Here is a 21,697-nt window from a genome sequence, read left to right as displayed (position 1 = left end):
ATCGCGTTGCTTTTCCATCAGCTCACATCCGGCTCTAGGCAGGTTGGACAGCCATGCCATGCACAGTTGAATATCAGTTCTGACGCCATGATTTCTTCTTCAATAAGATACACTACAAAACTTACTGTTGTTACATCATGTCAATGTTGGTCCAGAGGCACAGTTTCGGTTTGCAAACAATGATTGGCATTGCATAACCATAGCGTCATGGGTAGAACATAGTCAAACAAATTCTAATAACATGAATAGGTTCATGACAACGTCTTTTGCTGAAGATATCATTGGAAAGCTGCGAGTGGTATAAGAACACAGATAGCATGCCTCTCACATAGGGATGAAATGATAGTATATCAACTTTTCCAATCTCGACACTACCACAAGTTATACCCAAAAATTTCACTTCAGGAGGTTGCCGCGGGCGTTTTTGTGGTCTCCCTGCCAGTCCACAACGCGCCGGTGTTGGCCATGTTATTCGCTGCCTTCAAGCAAACTTTCCTGGATGAGGGCAGCATTCCATCATGTTCCTGCCCCGGATCCCAAAAATAGATGGCCGCTCCGACCCGTCGAAAGTTTCCGTTTCCGGAGCCCTCCACGTCTCCACCTCGTTAGGGATGTCTCACGGTGGTGACGGTCATATTGATACCAGCAACAGCGAACTTGTCAGTAAGGTTTAGTACCCCCAACCCTAGTCCTATCAGCCGAAAGCGTCTCGCGCCTGAAGTAAGCCCGCTCTCTGGGACATATACCCCCGTGCACCACCTTTGCGAATGAGCCTAGATGGAACACCACCAGCTTTCCGTACGTCACCATAACCAGATCCTCCCGAGTGTGAGGACATTCGCATGAGCCTGGGGAATGTGCCTCACTCATCTCCAATTCCCGAGAAGGCCAGCTAACCGAACCCGCGAAGGGCGCGATACGTGGAATTAAAGGTTCCAAGCCTGGTCTGGCTAGTATTACTACTTGCCACAGCGACTTCACATCATCATCGAGTACTCACCAGGCCCTGGTCTCAAGCCTCCGAAGCCTGCACGCCCCCACTCACCACCGATGCCACATAACCTTCAGCACCTAATTCTATGCCGTTCGGTCGACTGTGTTGTGACTGTTTTGCGAAATTTGAATCCAACATAAGGAGAATTGGGACGAAAAACCAGTTATTTGTGTCCACTATATGATGCGAGCTGGTCGCCCAGTCTAGGGGCTTTAAGACCATATACATTCCAGTGGTAGTAAAGTTCTTGGAGACACAAGATGAACCATCAGTCTAAGATATGAGGATGCACCGAGAGGCAGATGTTTCGACACAATGGGGCACAAATGAAGAGGATTATTTATCTTTCTGATTAGTAGTAATACACCACTTGATAGATTTCTCATTCCATTTCCAGGCTTGCATTCGGGTTGAGATGTTACTGATCGAAGCTATCACCGAGCGTTTAAGATTGCTAGGACGGCTATTACTCGAGCTTACTGTTTGTGCCCGTGGAAGCCGCTGCCAATCCATCGATGATCTCTCCACCTATCACATAGATGATGTAAGTGGGGAGAACAAGCCACGCACCGCTACATCACTGTTAATAAACTCATTTCTCGAATCATATGACCGGGACTCACTTGGGAATGATCCAGAGCGTAATCAAGTCAGGCCAGCTATTGTGCCCGATGTTAGCGAAATCCGAGAAGTACTCATTTGCCCCTAGCATTTCAGTCAGCATGTCCAATACCACGAACATCAGCATCTGGCGCACTCACAGTAAAGCACTGTCTTGCTTAGTGTCATGACCGCAGCGCTGAAAGCGAGCAGCGCTGCCAATCCCGCGGGACGGCCTTGCAAGACCCTTTTCTCCCCACCAAGAATTCCGCCCACGGGTTTGCCTCGACCAAAGTAAATGTATAGGTAGGTAAGATACATGGCGGTCTCGACGACATTCAAAGTCCCCTGCGCTGCGGTGAAACCGTTGCGCTCATTGTATGCCTTCCAACCATAAACATAGTCGGTCTTGCCGTACAGTATATAAGGAACATAGAGCGGCCAGTTGACTACAGCAAGATGTCTCAGTTACACATGAACAACAGCCGTGTTGTGTAGTATCGAACTTACGGAAGCCGCCCTCCATGGTATACGGGCGTCCAAGCACATAAATGCTGTCCCAAATCACGAGTGGAAGCGAAATCGCAAACCAGTAGAGCGTCGCACGATCCGGCGCGTGATACCAAAGATTCGGAGCCTGTGAGACGGCCTTGGATGCTGAGCGTGTCGTGACCATTGTTTTTGCTGAAGTGCAGTACGTGTCGAGTATACAACTAATTAAACTATGGTATTTAGATTTACTAGGGCTGTAGGGATGCTGCCGAGCACGTTATACAGGTCTGAATGCAAAACTTGTACCTACGAGGTAAGCTGAGGTTTTACAGGCGCGATGCGATCAACACTGTAACTCATACGTTTTGACACGCGGTTGCGGGGGATCGGGAATTGTGCTCCTGAAGGGCGATGGAAGTGGCTAAGTAGGGTCGTGCTCGGCACATGGCGTTTCCGAGATGATACTTCCCATTGAACCCACCAAACACCTCCGCCAATGAGAACCGGCAGATCAATGAACGCTTAGTGGCCAGAATCGGAAAGCAGCGATTCAAAATTGCCCTTTGAGGACAATCAGGCTGGACCCAATGAATTGCACATTTCGCAATGGTGTCGACAAACACCTGCGAATATAAACAATTAAATAGCATGCAATGGCGAGGCTGATACTAGGGCGAGACGCTTTCCATTACATAGACTTACGCAGTATGAACCCCAAAAATCGCCATTGTCCCATCTCCGAATTACCATTCGAAACTCCGTTACGCAACCATCTACCATGGTCAAATTGTTCAATAAGGTTGAGGAACAGTACGTTGAACCCAATTTTTGTACGAACATCATCCACCAAATGGCAAGAGCAAAATCGTCTACTCAGCAAGTACTCCTAGGGGACCGGGTGGCGTAGTACTGCCATATTGTGGTGATATTTTTCAAAAAAAAAAAAATTTCAAATGCTTTATCCATGCCCGAGCCTGCCGGTCAGCCAGTAACACGGCGCTTCCAGTTCCTGCGACCGAGACACTGCACAATGGAGAGGCGATTGCAAAGAAGGGCCCAAGAAAGCATTGTACTGCTGCGTTACGATGATTGTAACCCCGACGATAGCTGGCCTCAATCACTTAACGATGATATGTACCGAGCGCCACCAAATACGCAATTCCCTCTAAAGGAAAACATCACGAAAGAATAATCGGTGGCCATCACGGGTTGGTCTAGCATGCAAATATGACCGATAGGAAGTATGAGAATCGTTATCGGTTGATTATTCGTGCGAAATAAGTGTAAAGAAGAAAGGAAAAGTCTACAACAACGGCGGACGGCGGCAGAGATTTGACCGACGCTGGTACGGCGGGTCACGTGAGCAGAGCAAGCTTTCGTTCGTTGCCCACCCTCGCAGTGGGCCACCAACCTCTCCTACTTCAAGGTTGCAATCTCTGCTTTCACCACAAATTTTCTTTCTCTTCAACTTCACACTCAACCTTTCCTTCTCAACAATCTTTCGTGATTTGCAAGAACAGCTCCGAGAATATGGACAAGCTGTTACGAGTCTATGCAAGGTAGGTCTGGGAAGGCACAGCGTCGCGCCAACTAGGTCAACCAACGCGCTTCCTTCCGCACTGTTCATGGCGTTCGGGCACTGCTTGACTGCGGCCGAACAAAACACTTTAGATAGAAACCCACAATATGCCTCCCTCTTGCGACTTCAATGCGCATGAGTGGCAACTTAATTTATCGTTCAGTGGGAGATAAACGCAAGGGTCTAGACAACCCGTCCATTCCACCCTGCTGCTGTAGATCACAGTGCGTCAGCAGGACTATATAGGACAAACATTCCATTGTGCCTGATGAAAGCCATTCTAAGAGGTTCCAACGCCTACATGTTATGAACCCCAAGGTGTAAAGAAAGCACTACATCGACTTCCCTCGGAAAAGCTTTGACGTGCGAGCCTACAATTGAATCGTGGAGATATTTTCTTAGACCACAACTGCATGTTCCACGCGGCATTCATTAATTATGCATCATCCCGTTATGACTATCTTGAACAATGTCGTTAATATCTGCCATCGAACAGATACCTGTCATCCTCGAATGACAACAGGAACCTTGCCAGTAGACGACCTGTGTAGTTCAATGAGACATCACGAGGGAAGGGATGAGTCCCCTCGTTTGGCAAAATCGGATCAGCCACCAGGAAGTCAAGCTCATAATCTACATCCCGTTAGAATTGATCATGCCCGCACGATGTAATAAGTGGTAGCACTTACAAGAGTCGCCTTGGAGCAATTTTCTCAATGCTAAGACCATCTCGTGTGTTGGCCCGTCCAGTTCGCCTTGTTCAGCGAAACTACCATCCAAAAGTGGATTAAAGGCCTTTGTCGCTGCATCTTTGGTGTGCGTCTGATAGACCTGATGGAATTGGTACGCAAACTGCTTGAACGGCATGTTTTCAACTTCTTTGCATATTTGCCGCGCAAAATCCTGCTTGTACCCCGGCTTCGCCTGATTGCGAATGTTGATTTCGTTCTGTGAGGCCACAAAGGTATCCGCGGCGGTCTCTAAAGCTTCCATGAAGAGGCATAATACCAGAAATGCGGCAAGACACGGAGCCCATTCTTTTCGTGACTTGGGCTTCAACGATTTTGAGAAGCCATCAAAAAGAGACTGCATTTCCTTGAGAAGTTGCTCGTCGAGTATGGATTTCACTTGGCGATTGAGTACCCGGGGAGTGAGCCAAGGCACATTTCGAGGTATCAAATTCGTACCCTGAAGACTGTGAATAGATGCGGGGGTCATGCATAGATGGCGAGTCAAGATATAGTGCATAGCATATATCGATAATGCCTTCTTCACCATTGAAGACTGATCGTTGTTAGTGAAACGATGCCGCGAGTGTTTATTGAACTTACGTCAGATCTCTGGCTAAACCTTTGCACAATCTTTAGTACTTTGCATGGCAAGTCTGTGTGTCTGAATGAATCTGTGACCTGCTCAGCGAATTGCGGCTCAAGCGTAATTCTTTGGATATAATCTCGAGTCTTTTTCCGCAGGTCGTCTCTATATGGTGCATTATCCAAATCAATACCAATCGGTGCAGCATCACGAGTCTGCAGGTCGAGTTGGTTCATGCCGACATTCATATGCCAATGTTGGAGGACTTCGCTAGTCTTTGCTGTAAAGAAATTTGCTCGAACTGTGAGTGTAGAGTCAAAACGGGTTCCTGAGAAGAGTTCAACTTCACAGGATTGTTCAACCCCGCCAATAGTAAAGCTCTCAATGTGTTGACTGAAGAACGAAGCCATTTGGTCTTTCTTAAAATGACCTCGTATGAAGTCCGGGAATAGCACAGGAAGGAAGTCCTGAAATTGCCAGCACATGATTTGAGGCACAGCAGCTGTGAGTTTGGTGCAGTTTTTGCATGGCCTCTGTGTATCACACTGGGAGATGTCAGTGTGTAGAAACCCCAATGAAAGAAAAATACGCACCTTTACTTTCCGTGCATGGCAACAGAAGCATGCCCCACGTCGTCTCACCTGAAGAGCAGATTCCTTCGTCTCATTTGCCAAAGGACCTTTTCTGCCCTTATGAGAGGGTCGCATCGCCTCAAAGCACTCGTACGGGTTTGGCTTACCAGCAGAGGCATTGATGATTGTTGGTGTCATGATCACAAATCTACTCGCTGGCTCCGCCTTCTTCTTCTCAATTTTGTTGTTTTTCCCTTGAATCTTTCGCAGAGGGCTTGGCGCCTTCTCTAATTTAATACCTGGCGAAACAGGACTGGACGACAAGCGGCCACTATTTGAAGAAGAGTGCTGCGACGCATCAGAAGAGATGAATTCGAACGCCTGTTCATCTTTCCTAAGATTAGCTGCATTCCATGGCAATGCATGGTCTTCGGAGGAGCGATAGTGCGCTGGAACGCTGAGGTCAGCTGTTTGGGTTGGGATATCGAACCCCTCCAGTCCAGTAATACTCGAGGCATCGAAATCATCGAGCGGATTGTAGTATTCTGAGAGATCGAAGGTGCCTGAGAGGATTGTCAGCGAACTGCTCCGATTTGTTTCGGGTCCCTACTTACTGTCAAACGGCTCCTGAAACATGAAGTCCGGATCCGGTGCAAACTGCTCCGTTCCGCCTGGAACGCTACCTATGAACTGCGTGTTGAGTCCCCCAGCATTTGGCTTTAGCGAAGTTGCTGTCTGATCGGGGTAAGACGTAGAGAATGCGGTCTGTGATTCCGTATTTAGATCTAATGGCGACATTCCTTGCGGCGAACGCTCAACGTGATTCGGATATCTTGGTATAACCCAACTGTTCATACTTCCAGCACCACTGACTGGACTCGGGGAAAAGACAGAGGCTGGGTTCGACCCGACGTTGGATCCAATATATTGCCAGGAATCGGAGTCTTCGTTAGATTCGGTACGGCGGTGGCTTTGCGCCGAGGGCGAAGCTGAAGCGACAGAAGCCATCTTATTATAGAATAAACTGTTACGAATGTTCTCCCCCCAGCTTATATGTTCATATGTTCTAGCACTATATCCCAATAGCACCGCTGGTACGCATGCAACGCATGCTCTTTAGTGGTACGGTGTTGTGAAGCCTATTGATACTGTGATGCAGCGTGGGGCTGTTCTTTACTGCTTTGGCATAATAGCAGCACATTCATTCCCAGCTCTTCATTTTTCAGGTACGACGATTCGTGGTGGTTTGTTTCGCTTCGAGTGAGACGTACATAGAAACACTAGATCTTGTAATCAAGACCCAAAAAAGCATTTCTTGAAGAAATGAAAGATAAATCGTCCTTAGCAGCCCGTTCGGAATGACGAACGAGGGGCCGTCTTGCTTAAACGTGCCCCAGAAAAGCGGCTCAGCCTTCAGGCGCTAAACCACTTAAGACGACCGACGCATGCGCCCCTAGACTCCTTCAAGCGTCGGTCATGTCTCACAGGAAGGCAGATTTGATACCCATGAGCTGCTGCTATTTTCGGACAATGCTCTGTATGGTGACCGACGACTACTTCGATAACAATCACTTGGTTGTTCATGAGACATCACTCCGAGGCAAGTAAACCATGGGGGCCACATACTAACACAAGATCCGCTCCAACGGCAGCCTTGTATAGGGATTTGAGATCAGAGCTCGCCTCGGAAGGCATGGTGGTCATCACTGGACTTCAATTATTATCGACTAGGTTACATTTTTTGACGGTCCAAAAACGCTCCACCAATCCGTCAATAAGAGATCAAGTCCTTCTCGCGAAGTCAACCTAGTGTTAGTTCTTTGTTCTCCAGTCAGCGCCATTAGCGCCATAGTATTGTCAAAATTCACTATTTTCATATGTTGAAGACCTTATTGTGACCAAAAAATTTGCGTCGGTCTACTTCTTCGCAAAATAATACTGCACTTCATATCTTGACTCCTTGAGGTGGCGCCCGCAGACCACCGAAAATAGAAAACTACAGTCCGAGAAGTTTGAAGCATCATGGCTGCTAGTCTAGGGTAAATCGCCGGATAATGCTTGAGCGATTCTAAAGCGCACGGGCCTTTGGTCCTTTCCCCTCCCGCCGACGCGGCTCCGAGAACTTCAAATTTCCTCATGATAAGCAGAAGTGAGCCGACAACCCGGGATTTGCGACGCCACGGGCATGCTTTGTATACCCAAGGCGCGGTCTGCAACTGTATTGCCCGGGCGAGACGTGGACCAATCTTGGTCCGTTCTCACATTTACCGCCGTCATGCCGGAAGAAAATGTAACCGCCACAAGGATCAAAAGGAACACTGCGTGTACTTCTTGCCGAGATGCCAAGGTCAGTACAATGTCTTACAACACCGGTTGCGCGAAACTGTATCATCGCTAAGAACGATCTACCACAAGGTTCGGTGTAACCCTAGTTCAGATCCAATCCAGCCTTGCCAGCGTTGTGCCAAATTGAGTCTGGAGTGTGTGGTTGATAAGACTCATAAACGCGTGAGCAGGAAGAGGTAAGTTGCTTTTGAACGAATTCGGAGGACAGTGTTCTGATTGCTTTACAGTAAGCTGGATGAGCTGGTACAAGAGATTCAGTCCATTAAACAGAGTGTTGGCGATCGGTCCACGCCAGTGGCTCAGCCGAGCTTCGTTGTGCCAGCTCCTTTCAAAGAGCCTGTGTTGCCGCGTCTTGGTATGCCATCGCCCAACCTGAGCGGGCCGACTATATCACTGAACGGCAATCCTCCCACTGTCTCCGCTACACAAACTCCGGCGACGACTTTCGTGGTGGACACAAATGTGGAACCAAGTCTGCCAAGAGCTTTGGACAACCAGCCGTTCTCGGGTGAGGATATAGACTATTATTTTCAAAAGTGGGTTCTTTCTCGGCTACATGGTGTTGCGACTGACATGTACAGATATTTCGAGCACTTTCATCCCTATATGCCCATTGTACGGTACCGAGATCCCAACAAAATCTACGACCAGGGGAGCGTGTTGTTCTGGACGATCATCATGATAGCATGTCGCCGCTATGCACGCACGCCAAGCACATTGAGCTTCCTTATGGGTGCAGTACGACGCGAATTGTTTTCAGTTATTTCCATGCTGCCTTTGTCAATTCATTCAATTAACGCGCTCATACTTGTGGGCACATGGGTATTCCCTGACGTCCGCTTTCTCAATGACCCAACCTCGATATTTTCAGGTGTCATCATGAATGCTGCTTTGCTGTTGGGCATCCACTCTGGAAAAGGCTCGAATCCAGAGTATAGTATTGGTATGTTCCAGAACAACTTTAGCGATGAAGAGGCCCACTACACCTGGGCAGGATATTGTATCACATCACAAAGGTCAGTCACACCTTCTCTAGCAGACACATGCATCTACTGAACATCATACAGAATGGCTGAGTATCGAGGTCTCCCTCCGCTTGGTAGCAGTTTCAACCAAACCGTGCAGAACGTCATTGACGGAAATACTCCTTTTCATGTGCCTGGAAGCTTTCGTGTGCTGCTCGAGTGCCAGAAATTTGCGAATCGAGTTAGCAAAACTATGGCAGCCTGCTTGGACGAAACGAGAGGGGTTTCTTCGCACGTCGTTCGACATCTGGAAGAAGAGTTCGACCACATAAGAGGTCTTATTTGCTCAGAACGTGCAGGTATGATCTTCTGGTAACCTCTTGAATATGGGAGCTGACCAAAATAATTAGACGACCTGGATCGTTGGAATGCTATACTTGTACAACTGGAGATTCAAACTTACTACTTAATACCCCTACCAGGCTATAATCCTGAAAGCCTCAAACGGCATGTTATCAGAGCCTATACAACAGCTCGAACCGTTGTCTCAGTTGCTCTGGAGTTAGAACGCTCGCACAGCTTTTTAAGGCACATGCCCCACTTCTACTTCAGGAGCCTCCTCACTGCGTTCTGTATCATCTACAAGGTTTTGCGCTCGTCCTATATGGACTTTCTCATCCATAAGGAGTCTGAGCAAGCGGCGTTGGACGTTATGAGTGCATGTCGGCGGTCAGTAGTCCAGGATAGAGATCTTCCCGACCGTCTGGGAAATCTGCTAGAATCAATCAATAACTATGCGCAACTCACGAGGTGGCAAGAGGAGCCGATCTCATCATTCTCACAACGGCTGGGAGCGAGTATTCATTTCGACTGTCTCAACCGCTGGAAGTCTGAGATGGACTCTTACACAGTGCGGCCTAAGAGTCAACCACCGCCGGTTGAAGGAGGCGAGACACCCGCTGCTATCCTGCTACAAGATCCTCTAGCAAACATTGACTGGAGCTTCATGGATGATTTCGACTGGAATATTGAGCCGACTTTGCTTGCACCTGGCCCTGGTATAGCACCAGGTATAGCGCCCTGAATCGGGTCAAGTTGTGGTTTGGCTGCACAAAGCAGACGAACGGTTAAGTGAAGATTCACAGGATTGTGCCTTAATATCATAATAACACTAGCATTCTAGCTCTGCGACATCCCCAAGCCATCACCGTGCAGAACTGAGCCGCCAAAACGTGCGATTATTTCCAAACCCTCTCACATTTCCCAACCCACTGGCCCCATCCGATGACTTTCCCCTGGATTTCCTCTACGATTTGTTCTCTTGTTGCCTTGGCGGCCAGTACGACCTGATCGAGGGGCTCGCTGAGACCGACGATAAAAAAGAAATCTGATTAAACACGATTAGCTCACATTTACCACTCCAAACACCCCTCAGGAGAAACCTACACCGATGGACTCCATGGTTCAACAATGGCCGGGGCGGAATATAGACCGATCCCCGTCTATTGACCCCGTAGTGAAACCCACCATTCAACAAAGCTTTGCTTTCATCCACCACCGCAAAGTCCGATGCAACTACAAATGTTCTGGTCGGTGGAATGCCCCCATATATACTGTTCAACTTGTCAGCACATCTATCATGACCTAGTTTCAGAAGGAAAAGCAGGCCCGCATCTCTAAAAATAAAAATAAAACGCTGTGTAAGCTCACCCATGGACAATGGGAGACGGCAAGGGCGCGTCCGGGTCTTCTGACACGAGTAACCATTCTTGTACTTCGTCCTTTAAGTCTCCTGGTACTTGCCAGCTCAACTCGGGGAATTTGCCGGCACCGTCATGGGTGTAGTCTAGACCCAGCTGCGCGTTGGTTTCGCCACAGTCGGGCGATGTGATGGCAATCGTGGGTTTAGAGCACGATTTGAAGGCCGGGTTTGTGATGAAGAGTCCATCGTCTCGTCCACGGAAGTTACTGAATAGCCAAGAGATGGTGACCTCGATGTAGTCCGTGACCGGCATTGTGTCCAGTTTTAGATTAACTAGTGTGCTAGGGAGGGGATGTGTGGGGTCGATGACTTAGGAGTAAGTGTTTTGAAGACGTCGCGAAAGCAACCTCGATTTATCATCGATGCAAATTTGTAAAAGATGTCTTGGCTTAAAATATGCGCAGATGAATGCAATGTTTTAATGTCCCATACGGTTTCAAGAACGTGGCCCTGCTCATATAAGGTGCTGACGGTAAGCGAATTCGGAGCCGTGGCGGCTACGGCTTGAAAGGCTATCTCACTGCGCGCTTGGAGGACGTGTTTACCCCTTCTTCGCCCATGATGTCTCTATCTCTATAAAGGATTGGATATTCTCTTACAGCGGATGTTGAATTGTTATTAGCTGGGTGCACCCTTACTGAGGGCAAGATTTCCAGGCTCTGATGAGACGAAGCTGCAAGGTAAATTTCTAGGTGACTTTCCAGCTTAGGACTGCGCAGCCGCTGCCCTCGGATTGATATCTGAGAAGTGCTGCGATCCTACTCGTCCATTCCAAATTTCCAACGACTTAAGCTTCAGCATTTTCAAAGCCGTCGATTCTGCTGCTTCCAACATATCGTCAATCTTGTCTGGATCTTGAGCATTAAACAGTTACGAAGTAAGCGCCGGCAAATTAAGGGGAGACCAACTCCATCCTGACTTGACAGCGTCAAATAATGGCGGGCGTCAATAGCAGACGACGAAGAAAGATGCTCAAGCTCTGGACTGTCCTTCGAGACTGCTCGACCGACCCAAAGGTCGGGCGCTCGCATATCGTCGCAGTGCGCAAAAGATGACGGATACTGCTCATCAAAGTTCTCGAACAGTACAAGCTTTCTTAGTTTTTCGGTCAAGAACGAATCGAAAAGCGAACAGTAAGCTAGATCTGTCACTGCCTGATCACCTTTGGACCAAGCCCTACGAGGCTCGTAGTGGAATTTCTCGAGTCTAGGGAGATAAGGAAAGTATATTTGTAAGTATCATTGGCCAAGACGATGTGCGTTTTCTTTTCTTTTTCAAAAACCAGAAGGGGGGGGGGGGGATTCTAGGAAGGGGACGTGGACTCTTTTATATTCCGGGGTTCCCCCATCTCCGATGCTTTATGCCTTGAGATTTTTATCGAGGCCCGAAATTTAATGACAGGAGCAGTCGCTATAGACAACGATGAGATTGAGGATGAGGATAGAGCAGGGACACAAGTTGGTGAGAGCACCAGTCCGACAAGTCAAGTATATACCGGAATAATATATGCTCTGCGGATATTTAGAAGATATGTTTAGTTCATTTGTGCTAGAATTTTTGCGAATGTAGATGCGAAACTGATGAATCAAAAGATAAACTTCTTGTGCTATGCGATTGGTTTCTGTCCTATATTCTCGTGATGTCTAACAACCCTCTGCATATGTGGAAGGTTTGTGGGGCCTTGCCGACCTGAGGTATCTTCTTATCATGGTGAGCCGTCATTATACGGTCAAAGCGTCGGTGTTGCCGATGAGCCGTTAGAAACGGAGACGTGGGATCATGGAATTGTGAGTGACTAACGCCAGAGCGATGTGCATTTAAGTTAGAGTATACTTACTCCTGGATTGACACAAATTTCCTGCTTCGAGCTTCTTTAACATGAAAGGATATCCACTGTGATTGGAAACCTGGTAACCCTATATGTCAGCGTTATTAAACGCCAATCACGGCTGCATCATCATCGACAGGTAGGTCTACTCTATTCGTTAATACTTATGACCCAAGTTATAAACCTATAGCATTACTAGACATGGCTGGCAAAAGATTCGCTACGACCTCGTCCGTGCCCTGTTGAGCTCCAACTTCTAAGCGTCCGCCCATCGTATGAGATGCCCCCTTTCCATGCTATCAACCCACTTGTTCACCTTTTTCAGAAAGATTCCAGCACTACATTGCAAGACTGCTTCAAAGAAGTCGACCTTCATATAGCTCTCCTCCAAAGGCCAGTCCGGCCAGAGCTCGCTTAATCTTGCCGAGTAGACTTTCCGTAGCTGCGCCACTTCCCACTCCATCCTGTGTATCCAGTAGAGTTGATTCTTACCCTCGTTATCCAGGAAATTTGGGTCATTATCCTTCTCTTGGGCTGCGGCTTCCGAGGGTGTCTCGTCTGCATAGAAATCCCGCTTCGGCTCCTCCTCCCGGCTCTCTCCAGCTAAAAACTTAGGCATCTTTGTAGCCATCCAGATCGGTAGTGCTGAGACGCATTCCCAGTCTACAATAGCTGTGATCTTGTCTTCGGGATCTACTAGTATATTCCGAAGATTAAGATCGTTGTGACAGAGGACAGTGGCCTCCGCGCATTCTTGGGTTAAAAGGATCTTGCGGAGGAGAGAAAGTAGTTTCTGGGCTGAGGTGATAATTTCCTCTGCGTCTTCTTTGTCGTCGTCATCTTCCGCCTTTTCTATGACTTTTTTATGCTCTAGTATGATAATACTTAGTTCTGAGCTCAGCCAGTCATAGCCAGAGCGGAAAGGACCCCGTCGGAATATCGTGCTTGAGGCGACCTCCCATGAAAAACTCATGAGAGACGAGCTCACCAGGAACAACTGACGTCAACAGCCCTTCAGAGTTATGCTCCTTAGTCTCTAGGCGCAGTGTCCCTATGTCTCTGAATGTAGAATCAGGGTGGCCATGGCGAAATAAGTCCGCCTGAAACTCCGCGATACTTTGTTGTGATCTCTACTTTCTGCTCCATTGACATGGTGCGCCACCACCTGTAAGCTGAAGACCCCGGCATAAGGTCCATCAAAATCCAACTTCGTTGTCATTGCTGTCCTCAAATGCGACGACTTGTGGAACCGGGACTTTGGTGTTGTCACGTACCCTACCAGCGACGAATATGTTTAATGCTATTAAGACGGGTATGATCGCTCAGCGGCATCCGAAGCTGGTCCTGAGATCAAATTCGTTCACATCTCGACTGGTAGGTGCTGCGCGTCTGTTCTAAAATAAAATCACAGGCTCATTGAGGCCGAAAGCTACCAACCCCATATTAGTGTGATCGTATCCATGGACCTTTGAGTTAATTGTGTTAAATTAGTATATCTATAATACACTGTACATCTATAAACAAGTTTGCTACTGATATTATCGAAACATTATTTATTATAATATAGCCATTGCCTCTGGACTCCCGAATATACACATATACAGCCCTGTTCGCACCTCACATATAAATTACTATACACCAAGCATCTAAAGCCCTCCACAAATTCATCGTGAACATTTCCGAAAGCAAGCTTGACGCCATGCCAACTGTGCCAGGATCCTTTCATTGACTAAAATCTCCGCCTCGATATGCAGGATGTAAGTGGCAGAAATCCTTCAAACTAGTTTCACACCAAACCGAGCTTTTGGATAACAGGTGCGAAGCCACAAGAACATAATCCGTAAGCCCATGCTAAAAATGGCACCACGATATCTATCCTGAAAAAGGTTGCACCAGCGACTGTTGCAGGGACGTCGTTGGTTTCTCCAGTCAACTCCGGCTCAGATCAAGGATATACTTATACAGACGATGTAGCTTTGAGGAATAAGCAGAAATTTCTCTAGGGTGTCATCTTCGGTTATCAATGGCTTCCTCTGAAGAAGGTAAGAGATACTAAAAACACCTAAGCGGACTAAATGGGCATCGGTAAATGGGCAATGGTATCGTAATTTATACTACAATACAAATCAAGGCGTTTATAAGATTCAATGGGGATATTTTCTGGATTCAATCAAATCGATGCCACACATCTGTGTTACTGCTATATTATGATATGGCACAATCATAGCACTAAAGCTACCAAGAACAAAGAGCATTTCGAGGAGCGAAGCAAACATGAGACAAATGTGTTGTCACCGCAGTGTAAAAGCTAGCGTCTGATATTCTTATAGCAGGTTACTCATGGTGATCTAATGCACACTTTGCGTGAATAAGGATATGATCTATAAATGGCAGTCATGTCTCCCATTACAATCGAGGCAACAAGACCATTAAAGACCTGCGCATAACATGTCGTTTCTTTTGCCAAACGGCGTCACTACGCCTGAAACGCGTTCTAATCTCGGCGTACCCGAAGAGCTAGCTCAGGAAATACCGGTTTGGGAAGCATGGTCTAACTAAGCACGATTTCTATTGCAGCAACGCTCAGTTCTGTATTCAAAGCACATGTCAAGGCTTTGGAAAATCGCATAGGTCAGTTTCCGTACAAATCATACACAACAGCATACATAGAACAGTTGTATTGTGAAACTAGGCTGTAGATGCTTTTCAAGTACTAATAACGGGCAATGTTGGCGGAGAAATAGGCACCTGACTGAACATTGTTGGTGTATCCTGTATAGTCGTAATCGGATGTATAAACGCTGCGTACCGCTAGCGTCGGACCGCCGCCGAAAGCTCCTGAACTCGGATGATAAGCGTCTCCAACTTGCGGCGGGTACAATCCTCCGAACTATTTGTCAGGACCCCGACTCACTCTGGATGGTACTTAAGTCTTCGTGCATTCATCTCAGACTGTGATTGTCAACAGCTTCGTAAAAAGAGTTTAATACAGGTTCTTTGTGAGCGCGCCAAACGAGATGGCGGCCAGTAGAGAAGATATGCTCGAGGTAGCCGGTGCCATAGGATATGAGATTCCGGAAAAGGACATCGAGGAGTATACCACACTGCTTAGTAGGATGAAAGGGGTTCTTGAGTCCCTATCAGAGATGGACGGTGAGTAAATCAACCGTATGGCCATGAGACTATGGCAGGTGACTCAACGACCAGGTCTCAAGATTACACACCAACGCCAGATTTTGCGAAGTCACCACGGAACAGCGTCCACTTCCCGGACAAAGCAGACAACCCGCTGAACGCATGGGCGTGGCGTTGCGACTGCACGCACACCGCACCTTCCTCGTGCCTGCTGCGGGGCAAGACGGTATGCCTCAAGGACAATATAGCGCTGGCCCAGGTGCCGTGCCTGCTGGGCACGGAATCCTTCACTGATTGGACGCCTGAGGTGGACGCCACGGTGGCGACGCGCATCCTCGAGGCGGGCGGCACCATCGCCGGCAAGGCCGTCTGCGAGAATCTGTCGCGCGGCGCCGTGTCCGTCAGCGCGGCCACAGGACCCGTGCACAACCCGTGGGCCGCGGGCTACTCGGCGGGCGGGAGCAGCTCAGGCACGGCGGCGCTGGTGGCGAGCGGTGCGACGGACGTGGGCGTCGGCTGCGATCAGGGTGGGAGCATCCGCATCCCGGCGGCCATGTGCGGGCTCTGGGGGCTGAAGGCCACCTTTGGCCTGGTGCCGTATACGGGAATCGCGAGCAATGATGCCAGCGTGGATTTCGTCGGGCCCATGGCCCGAACGTGCATGGACTGCGCGACGCTTCTGGGGGCGATCGCTGGCGTGGACGGGCTTGATGACCGGCAGGTCGCCGGTTGCCCCTTCCCAGGGCAGGTGCCAGGATACGCCGGGGAGCTGTCCAGGAGTGGGAGAACCGGCGCAGCAGGATTGAGGATCGGCATACTTAATGAAGGCATCTCTAGCCCTGTCTTGGAGGAGGAGTTGAAGAACAAATTCCTTGCTGCGGCGAAAGAGTTCGAGAAGCTGGGTGCCACCGTCGAAGAGGTCTCGGTTCCCATGCACGGCTCGGCGCGTACGATCTACAGCGTCATGAGCAAGATGGGCAATCACATGGGCATGCTTGGTCGAGCGACTGGGCGGAGGCAGCTCATGATGACGGACCTCTTTGAGAAGAAAAACTTTCCTTATACGCAAGACGCGCTGTCGAAGATGAGTGTCTTCAGCAAGGAAGGTCTGTTTTCAGGAGAGCTTGGGTGGACGCATTACCCATTCGCATACTCGAAGGCCGTCAACCTGGCTAGGAAACTTAGGGATAACTATGACGCAGCGCTGGATACATACGATCTACTTATCATGCCGACGACGTTGCGGCCGTCATTTCCCTTTCCACCCGCGGATGCGAGTCCGCTAGAGCACATTGATGCGAACAAGGGCATGACAGAAAATACGGCGGCTTTCAATGCTAGCGGACATCCTGCCCTTGCGATGCCCATTGGTTTCGTTGCGTCGAAGGCAAATCAAGACATCAGAGTGCCTGCTAGTATGCAAATCGTGGGTCGATTTTGGGACGAAAGTACAATATTCAAGGCAGCGTATGCCTGGGAGCAGTGCATAGACTGGAAATCATTTTAAAGTGATACCAAGAAATAGTGCGCCACCGCGATTAAGTTGTGCAGTCCCTAAATGTCTAGGTATCAATTGGTGACCATTTCCTAACATATCAGGCTCTATTTTGCAAGAACTAGCCGCAGGTCCTTAACACCACGATGGAAATGCCGAGATTCTGAGCGCCAGCTGATTTCGATTCGCATTTCAACAAACATCCCCGGTTAGAGCCAACGAACCAGTCTCTATCACACTTTACCGCTCAGAACCAGATAGACTTTTGGCTAGCCTGGCTGTTTAGTTGTTCCCTTGTTTATTAGACACTCGCCAGCAAACACAGTTGGTCTATAGTTCGATGTAGCCTTCATATATGATGTAGTGCACGCAGACAGTGCCAGCTTTTGGAACCAAGTCCTGTTACTACTAACATAATTTGTCAGTCGTAGTCATTTATGCTCCCTCTCTTGACTGGATTCATACAGTGCATGAGACCTTGTATTTTACAACGACTGACTTCTTGTTCATGTTTGGAATTCGTGACTTGTGACAGTTCATACCGATATCAATCGAGCCATTCTCAATTTATTTGTTCAAACACACAAGGTCAGAGAAGACCAGGTAGTGAATATTCTCCACTAAGTACTAGTCGCCTGCACTGCCTAACAAGACCTCATCAGGTCCAAAAAAAGCTGTCGAATGCTGACCAGACATACGACAAATGAGTGAAAATTGGGTATAATGGGTATCAAGGAACAAAAGAAATTCAATCAAGTAATGACTGCTGCCTCACCATAGGCGTTCTAACCAAGTGCACACCCTCATCATAGGCCTTTTTATCTTTCCGAGGCATGCTGCGATGAATTTCAAAACATAGTGCTCGCCCTCTTAGGGTGTATTTTGCTAAAGTCTGTCAAGCCACCAAGGTCATTGTAATGGTCCCAGTTGACGTCCGTTTGAAGACTCTTGGCAGGGGACTGAATGAACATGTCGACATCTTCCCAGATATTCTCATTAATTGTATCAGACCCATTGGACAGATTGTGGTCGTCATCCTCAAAATTTACCGATGGCATTCTGCGAACCTTAAGGGGCGCAGGCTCCAAGGATTTACGATAGCGATCCAGAAGACTCCGTGATCTCTGGGGTTTGATCGATTTCGTACAGATATCGTTGGGCTTCTCGGTGGAGAACAATAGAGCCGGAGGTCTTGATCCAGAGCACATCGACATAGCTCTTTTAGTCGAGTATTCAGTGTTTTGGCCACGGACACGGAGGCTGTTGCTGCGAAGGGATTCCCATGGATCAGCTTTTGTCGGTTTTGACGGACTGTTGGCCATTGAGTCAGATAGAGATGTATCCAAAGTCAAGGCGCTTCCATTTTCGGATGCGCTGCCGCTTGTCGAGTCGCTCATTGAAGAGGCGGTTGACGCCGAGCGCGATGCTGTTGATGAGTTCTTAATCTCTGAAACCGTAAGAGCAATGCCATTTTCGTCGTCGGTTAAGTTAAATTCAACATCATGGGTTCCATTTCCATAACCGAGAACAACGATCTCATGATATTGTTGCGACTGCCTTTTGACTGGCGAGGGAGGGTTTGCAATTTCATGATTGCTAAACAGCCGTAAAGAGCGCCGGAATGTACGATGCCTCGATAGACCCTTTTTTATGCTCGCGCGTCGAGCCGGGCTTACTGGAACGATTGGTGAAGGGGCGCTGCCTTCAATGTTGACGGACTCATCTTTTTGTAGCAATCCAAGGTAGTCGATATCAGGTTTGATATCGAAACTTGTAGGAATGATTGTTCTTTGGGGTTCTGAGTCGGTTCTCTGACCATCCGTCGAAATAGAAAAATTCCGTGGCACTCGATCCAATTGTTTGCTGACAGATAAAGGCATTAATGCATCTTCCTTCCAAGGAGGAATATTCGTAGTGGAAATGCAAAGGTTGTAAGGGGCCCCCGCAGAATCTTTAACTTCAATAGGCACTTGAGTCACCTGCCTCAGCGTTTGGTACATTGCGTAGACGAGGATCCACCTAACCTTCCGTGCATCGATGAGGTTGAGCTGTTCTTGCTTGTCTCCTTTTATTGGTGAATAAATAGAGTCTTCCTCAAATCTCCTGTATGCCCTCACAAGATCGTTGTCGAGAAGCTCGATGTTAATCTCGTTAGTCGCTCGAAGTAGAGCAACGTGGTGCTCAGTCTTTTGAGTTGTCGAGAGTTTAGAATGTTTGCCAAACCATGTCATTCTTTTTAAAGAACTTTGCGAACGGACATTTGGAAGTAGTGGGAATGGATGGCTAAGATTCATGAACTTGCTTCTCGCATCAAAAGCTTGAACGCTTTGCAACGCACAGATACCGCCCTGGGCCGAGGGTAGCACTCCCTGTGAAGGGTCGAAGGTCTCGTCAACTAAATACTGGTAGAGAGCTTCGAAGTCATCTCGAAGTTCTCGGAGTATATCCACTTCGAAGATGGTGGTACTTGGATGGATGGATGGTGGAGGATAGTAACCGAATTTGGCAGCGTAGAAACCGTGTAACAAGGTTCTAAATCGCTCCAGATGGGCTCGTCCGCCAGAGTGAAGGCCTAGATAAGCTTCCGAAAGCTCATCCTGCAAAAACGTACTCAACATCTTACATATCTGCCCGAGTTTCACATCCGTCTCGAGGAGTGCTTGTCGCAAAAGCTTTCGTGTGACAGAAGATATCAGCTAAATCTGTCAGTATGTATTCAATTGCTACATTCAATCGCCTTACCTGATATTCTGGGCTTAAAAAGAGCCGGTTGCTCATACCACAGCAATGCGCAAAGGCCTCGACGTAAAGATCATGTATTTGAAAAGCCTCTGCAAAACGAATAACCGCTAATGCGTGAGTTGGCTGATTTTTCATATCCAGATATCCCTCTTCGTCCATGTATCCCATCAGATCCGCCATGTTGTCTGCGTCGGCTGCGCGAAACTCTTGCACGCTTTGGCGTAGATTTTCAAGTGCTTCGCCAAGGTACTCCCCGACTAGCGACCTCCGGAATACAAAGGCAAAGAAATTTCTAGTTTTGAGATGATACTTATATGCTTGCTGCTTGTCCGACCCAGGAGGCGCTGGGATATAAAGCTCGATTCGTGGCTGATTACTCATTCGGGCATAATGCGCATGGTCTGGGGCGGTTTCAGAAGACGAAGCTATTTCCGAGACTTCGTTGGTGGTGAATCTGTCCAGTAAAGGGTAACAGTTTGCCTCTAGAAGCGCCGAGAACGAGACTTTGAAGGCTGGTCCTCTTCGAGACTGGCCACGCCCGTACAAATGTACATAGCAGTCACCATCACGATTCCACAATTCAGGATCCTGCGAGCCTACGCGTCAGCATCGTACACACGAGACGCTTTGAATTTCTTTCCATGATGTCGAATTCTTACCCTTCTTAAACAATCCCATCTTGAACTGGACCTCGCCGCGCCGTCCCATCGCATTGTGCCCAGACTCCGCGGGTGCTCCTCTGTGATCTTTTCTGATCTCTTCTGCTTCCAACCTCTTGATCGCTCGGAGACTCCATTATATAACGAGAAATGCCGGAGTTGGGACATATCGTCGAGTGCTCAAGACAGCGTTTTGAACATGAGGCTGACAACCGCGCTTCGTGCCAGATAACCAGATAAATGGACCGCCGTTGTCTGCGGTTCGGATTTCTCTCACCGGCGCATTCCTGGCGCGGCCACAAAAGGACCAAAAAAATAGTTAGGTTGGCATGCGCATCAAATCGACAGTTTTCCAGCGATATGTTGATCCACAACTCAATGTATTTAATCGTGATATTCGGGGGTCTCAGTTGATCGTCACAGGCAGTAACCTTGAAGATATGTGACAAGAAGGCAAGACCCAAAAAAAAACCAAAAAAAAAAAAAGCTCTCAAGGGAAGTCCTTGAATACGGCAGACCATGTGAACCCCACCTGTTTCTGGACGTAAAATTGGAATGAGACGACAAGAGATGAGCAGATCACGCAAGCGTAGATAAAAGAGCTCATCAAGCCAAGGAGTTCACTATCCTCCGACTAACACCTAAAGCTGAATGGTGACACCACTGGTCCCCATTGGCCGCACCGATAGTTTGGTCCAAGGAGCAGGGGACTTGACATCCCTGCTGCTGCATTCAGCGGATCAGCTAGAGCCCTTGCAATTGGCGCCAATTCAAGACGCATCGGCATCAGCTATCTGCCGAGGACGGATATGGCATCACAAAGTTGGGAGGCTGGATATGGGTTATCCATGACCGCCAGATTATCGCTGTAACTTTACTGCATAGTTCCAACGTTGGGAACTGGAACCTGGTGGTTGCCGATCATTGACAACTAAGTATGCCGTCTGAGCCGCTCACTGAAAGCTAGAAATTAATGCCCAGGAAGTAGGATTTACTTCCGAGGCACTACATTCGTAGTAGCGTAATTATCTCATTAGTGCTAAAGTTGCCACAGCTACACCGAGTGGACCGGACTTTGGGGAATGTGGTCTAGAGTTGCTGCAGCTCTCGGCGTCCGGGCTTCGAATGCGACCTGCAGGATGAGCTGGACCATTTGCGGACGCGCTTCCCTGGAGGTTCCGGCAAAAGTGTTCTAGCCAGCCATTGTTCAAGAG

General features: G+C 48.3%; 7 protein-coding genes across 7 annotated transcripts; 2 read left to right on the top strand and 5 right to left on the bottom strand.

Moving 5' to 3' along the window:
• Positions 1 to 1,460: 1,460 nt before the first annotated feature.
• BKA67DRAFT_658889 (uncharacterized protein) lies at positions 1,461 to 2,270 on the bottom strand (the record flags this gene model as incomplete). The annotated part of the gene is made up of 4 exons (XM_046107359.1): positions 1,461 to 1,566; positions 1,618 to 1,699; positions 1,756 to 2,043; positions 2,105 to 2,270. The coding sequence occupies 4 exons, from the start codon at positions 2,268 to 2,270 to the stop codon at positions 1,461 to 1,463; spliced, it is 642 nt and encodes a 213-aa protein (XP_045958873.1).
• A 1,656-nt stretch (positions 2,271 to 3,926) lies between these two features.
• BKA67DRAFT_284151 (uncharacterized protein) lies at positions 3,927 to 6,666 on the bottom strand. The gene is made up of 5 exons (XM_046095964.1): positions 6,166 to 6,666; positions 5,573 to 6,114; positions 4,997 to 5,524; positions 4,355 to 4,949; positions 3,927 to 4,298 (listed from the first exon to the last, which is right to left on the bottom strand). The coding sequence occupies exons 1-5, from the start codon at positions 6,557 to 6,559 to the stop codon at positions 4,141 to 4,143; spliced, it is 2,217 nt and encodes a 738-aa protein (XP_045958872.1). The 5' UTR covers positions 6,560 to 6,666; the 3' UTR covers positions 3,927 to 4,140.
• Positions 6,667 to 7,826: 1,160 nt separating this feature from the next.
• Positions 7,827 to 9,946, top strand: BKA67DRAFT_658887 (uncharacterized protein; the record flags this gene model as incomplete). Its single annotated transcript, XM_046107358.1, has 5 exons — positions 7,827 to 7,898; positions 7,967 to 8,073; positions 8,125 to 8,913; positions 8,965 to 9,221; positions 9,273 to 9,946. 5 exons carry the CDS (start codon positions 7,827 to 7,829, stop codon positions 9,944 to 9,946), a joined length of 1,899 nt encoding a protein of 632 aa, XP_045958871.1.
• A 77-nt stretch (positions 9,947 to 10,023) lies between these two features.
• BKA67DRAFT_284107 (phosphatidylethanolamine-binding protein) lies at positions 10,024 to 11,051 on the bottom strand. Its single transcript, XM_046095963.1, has 3 exons — positions 10,573 to 11,051; positions 10,309 to 10,475; positions 10,024 to 10,249 (listed from the first exon to the last, which is right to left on the bottom strand). Exons 1-3 carry the CDS (start codon positions 10,875 to 10,877, stop codon positions 10,101 to 10,103), a joined length of 621 nt encoding a protein of 206 aa, XP_045958870.1. The 5' UTR covers positions 10,878 to 11,051; the 3' UTR covers positions 10,024 to 10,100.
• Positions 11,052 to 12,708: 1,657 nt separating this feature from the next.
• BKA67DRAFT_535913 (uncharacterized protein) lies at positions 12,709 to 13,425 on the bottom strand (the record flags this gene model as incomplete). Its single annotated transcript, XM_046100080.1, has 1 exon — positions 12,709 to 13,425. The coding sequence occupies one exon, from the start codon at positions 13,423 to 13,425 to the stop codon at positions 12,709 to 12,711; it is 717 nt and encodes a 238-aa protein (XP_045958869.1).
• A 2,044-nt stretch (positions 13,426 to 15,469) lies between these two features.
• BKA67DRAFT_516825 (amidase signature domain-containing protein) lies at positions 15,470 to 17,094 on the top strand (the record flags this gene model as incomplete). The annotated part of the gene is made up of 2 exons (XM_046097851.1): positions 15,470 to 15,605; positions 15,668 to 17,094. 2 exons carry the CDS (start codon positions 15,470 to 15,472, stop codon positions 17,092 to 17,094), a joined length of 1,563 nt encoding a protein of 520 aa, XP_045958868.1.
• An 836-nt stretch (positions 17,095 to 17,930) lies between these two features.
• Positions 17,931 to 20,651, bottom strand: BKA67DRAFT_517987 (uncharacterized protein; the record flags this gene model as incomplete). Its single annotated transcript, XM_046097960.1, has 3 exons — positions 17,931 to 19,778; positions 19,825 to 20,412; positions 20,484 to 20,651. The coding sequence occupies 3 exons, from the start codon at positions 20,649 to 20,651 to the stop codon at positions 17,931 to 17,933; spliced, it is 2,604 nt and encodes an 867-aa protein (XP_045958867.1).
• Between the last annotated feature and the right edge of the window lie 1,046 nt (positions 20,652 to 21,697).

The sequence above is a fragment of the Truncatella angustata genome (genome assembly GCF_020726525.1).
Source record: "Truncatella angustata strain MPI-SDFR-AT-0073 chromosome Unknown BKA67scaffold_4, whole genome shotgun sequence".
Taxonomy (NCBI): Eukaryota; Fungi; Ascomycota; class Sordariomycetes; order Amphisphaeriales; family Sporocadaceae; genus Truncatella; species Truncatella angustata.
This window is presented reverse-complemented; position numbering and strand designations above follow the sequence as displayed.